This window comes from Citrus clementina, unplaced genomic scaffold (genome assembly GCF_000493195.1).
Source record: "Citrus clementina cultivar Clemenules unplaced genomic scaffold, Citrus_clementina_v1.0 scaffold_9, whole genome shotgun sequence".
Classification (NCBI taxonomy): Eukaryota; Viridiplantae; Streptophyta; class Magnoliopsida; order Sapindales; family Rutaceae; genus Citrus; species Citrus x clementina.
The window spans coordinates 21,149,894-21,153,265 of NW_006261964.1; the positions used below are offsets into that span (position 1 = coordinate 21,149,894).

The 3,372-nt window shown below is 35.2% G+C and overlaps 1 protein-coding gene across 1 annotated transcript; it reads left to right on the forward strand.

The window, feature by feature from the left end:
• The first annotated feature begins 2,173 nt into the window (after positions 1-2,173).
• LOC18031572 lies at positions 2,174-2,948 on the forward strand. The gene is made up of 2 exons (XM_024187231.1): positions 2,174-2,314; positions 2,703-2,948. The coding sequence occupies exons 1-2, from the start codon at positions 2,174-2,176 to the stop codon at positions 2,946-2,948; spliced, it is 387 nt and encodes a 128-aa protein (XP_024042999.1).
• Positions 2,949-3,372: the final 424 nt, after the last annotated feature.

The window sequence follows — 3,372 nt, forward strand, 5'->3', positions numbered from 1 at the left end:
AAACCCCAAGTACCATGAAAGAACTAAGCACGTGGATGTGAGGATGCACTTTATCATAGAAGAAATTCGAAGTGGTGTGATTAATGTCATTAAAATTCCTACTGAAGTGAATCCAGCAGATATGCTAACAAAACCTTTGCCAACAGTTAAGTTTAGGAACTCCTTGGACTTGATTGGGGTTATTAACTTGTAAGACAAGTAATATGGAGCAGTGATGAGTAAAGCTATAACCGAGTAAACTAAGGTGGAGATTTGTGGAATCAAGTTAGTTATATTCGGTTATAATAGCTGAGTTGGAAAGCTAAGTCAGCAAGGGTGGGTCCCCAGGTGGTTTTAGTTAGTTGTTAAAACCAGCTGTAAACGGATAGTTGTATAAGCTTCAGTGAGAGAGAGAGCTGATCAGTTAGTAAGCGAGATAGTTTTTGAGTTGAGGAAGATTCTCTGTGTGAGTTTTAGTTTCTTGCTCTTAGTGGATTCCGTTGTAATCTTGATATCTCTTAATAAAGCTTTAGCTCTACTGTTCCAGATCGTGGATGTAAGTACTCATGGTACTAAACCACGTTAACCTCTATTTTGTGACTCTTGTTTAAGTTTGTTTCTTATTCCTGGTTGCTTATCTATATCCTCTAGTTTTCTGGGTTTTTGCTTGTTTGTAAAAATTGATTAATTGCTTCAGCTGGGTTACGAATTTGCTCTGTTACACAACAATCATGTTTCCCCATGAAATACAAGTATGCAACCCAAGAGGGGGGTGAATTAGGTTTCTAAAAATTATTCAATTTATAAAGAAAAACTTAATGCAAATATAATCCAAATTCAAAACAATAACACTTAAGTTGATCACAATATAAAAAGATAAGGGAAGAGGGATTCAAACACAGAGATTTTTACGTGGTTCGGCCAACCTCGCCTACGTCCACGCCTCCAAGTTTTCCGGGCTTGAGGATTCCACTAAGCAAGCCTCCAACGCTTCAAATGCTTACACTTGACTTCCAAGGTGTCAATAAACCTTTACAACAAGAGATTATCCACAATCTCTTAACCCAAGTGTATCCCAACACTTACAATCACTCAAAGTAAAAGATTACAAATTGATTTGCCTCTCACAATATATAGGATTACACAATGATGCTTAATATGTGAATAGATGAAGCAAGAATCTGTTATAAGCTCTATGAAGATTGTATTCTCGAATATTAGCTCAATGGTCGTGTTGTGATCAATCTTCTTTGAATTTGAATGAGCTTATTTATATTTGGAGCTGAAAAACTAGTCATTACAAACTGTCGGCCTGAAAACGGTTCGCCGTTAACTATGAACGGTTAACCGTTTAGGCTGGTCAAAAGTAACCGTTAGGCCAAATTTCAAATAAACGGTTTGCCGTTTAGGATTAACCTTTCGCCGTCAATTTCCAGGGACCTGCAAGATGAACATCAGTTATCCGTTTACACTAAACGGTTAAGGATTTGCATGAAGTGACTTCTCTGGATGTTATCGGTTAACCGTTTGTAATAAATGGTTCGCCGTTTGTAATAAACGGTTCGCCGTTTGTAATAAACGGTTCGCCATTTGTTTCCAGTAACCTGTAAAATAATTCAGTCTTAATATCCGTTTATATTAAACGGTTAAGGATTTGCATGAAGTGACTTCTCTGGATGTTATCGGTTAACCGTTTGTAATAAACGGTTCACCGTTAAGTTCCAGTAGTCTTTCCATCTTTTGTGTTTTCCGTTTTTCATAAACGGTTAGAGCTTTAGGCAATATGTTACTCTCTGGTATTAATCGGTTAACCGTTTAAAGGAAAACGGTTTACCGTTTATTTCTAGAATTACATTTTAAACCAAATTCTGTGGAGAATTTTTTTCTAAGTTGAAAGTCCATCTTTTATGAAAAAATGAATGGAATGATTATTAAGGGTTTTGTTTATTAAGGAATAGCTCCAACATTTTTATCAAAGAACCATTTAAAGTTTGTTATCATCAAAATCAATATTATTAACATATTCATGTTAACACCCCATTTGTGGAGTCTCGCTTTGAACTGTTTATAGGTATTGAAATTTATAGGTTTTGAATTATTTGGGGGAGGAGGAGGGGGGTGATTTTTTTCTTTCCAAAGTTTTGTCCTTTGATAAAAAATTCTTGTTAATAAAGTGTAAGTTTGTGGTGCAGAAATGAGCATTTCTAGTTTTATCTACTGCGTTGAGAGTTTAGTGTACGGTCATAAGTATCCTCAGTGGGAAACATGCTTTGAGAAATTGGCATTGGATCCGAAACCAATTGGTGATTGCTATACCAGTGGCTATGGAACTCAGGTCAGCCTTGCGATTTTGTAATATCTGCTCAAGTTATCTGTTAATTTACATTTTCTAGCTCTTGTCTAACCAATACAAATACTAAATCAGTATGGCTATCATCTCAAGAACTGCCATTAGGTTGCAGTAATTTATAGCATATATATGCGCTTGGGTACATGAACATAGAAGAATATTACTGGAGTTATATTTTAGATTGCCTTGGGTTGTTGACGTACAGCCACTCTAAGGGGGTACGTTCTTGATTTTCTTATGCCCCTAATTTTATAATCGGAATAGAATTTGCTCAACAAAAATGTACAATTCTTGAAATTTGAAGTAGAAGATTATTATATCAAATATTTTGATAATCTTTTGCATTAGAAATATTGAACCTGGGGATCTTCAGGAAAATGAAATATTTCTCCTGCTGCAGGACTACGAAATCTTTATAGGCTATATCTGCATGGCTTACGAAGGCAATCTCGTCCCTAAGGCATGCGGCAACCTAGTCCTTATCCCCAACCGCTATGGGGTCAAACAAGAGCCTGTCTTTCCAGCTATCCATAATAAGGAGATAACAACATTACCCACAAGAATTAAATCAGCCATAACAATGTGGATACGCAAGATCAGCATGGTAGCTTCGTTGTAGATGCCTCGTGCTTTCATATTGGCTTTTCCAATGTGTTTGTGACTGTTGATGAGTCCCCAGAAGGCAGAAGGTGGTGATGATTTGATTACAGGTTGTTAGTTGTTGCCTAAATGGGTAGTTTTAATTTATGACTTTGTTGAATGGTGTTTGTGTAGAGAGCTATTGGTTGTTGCATATGTAACGTGTGAGCTTTCAATTTTCACGTGTATGAAAAAAATGAGTTGAACTATTTCATAGGTTATATGTTTGGGAATTAATGAAAAATAAATGTTATGCTGTCGAAAATTTTAAAATTTGTTAGTTTTACACTTGTTTTATGAAGAACTATGATTTTTTTAATTTAAACAAAAAAAGAATTGATGTAAAAATTCTAAAATTTAAAACTTCTATATTTAATATTTTTTAAGTACTAATAAATTATATA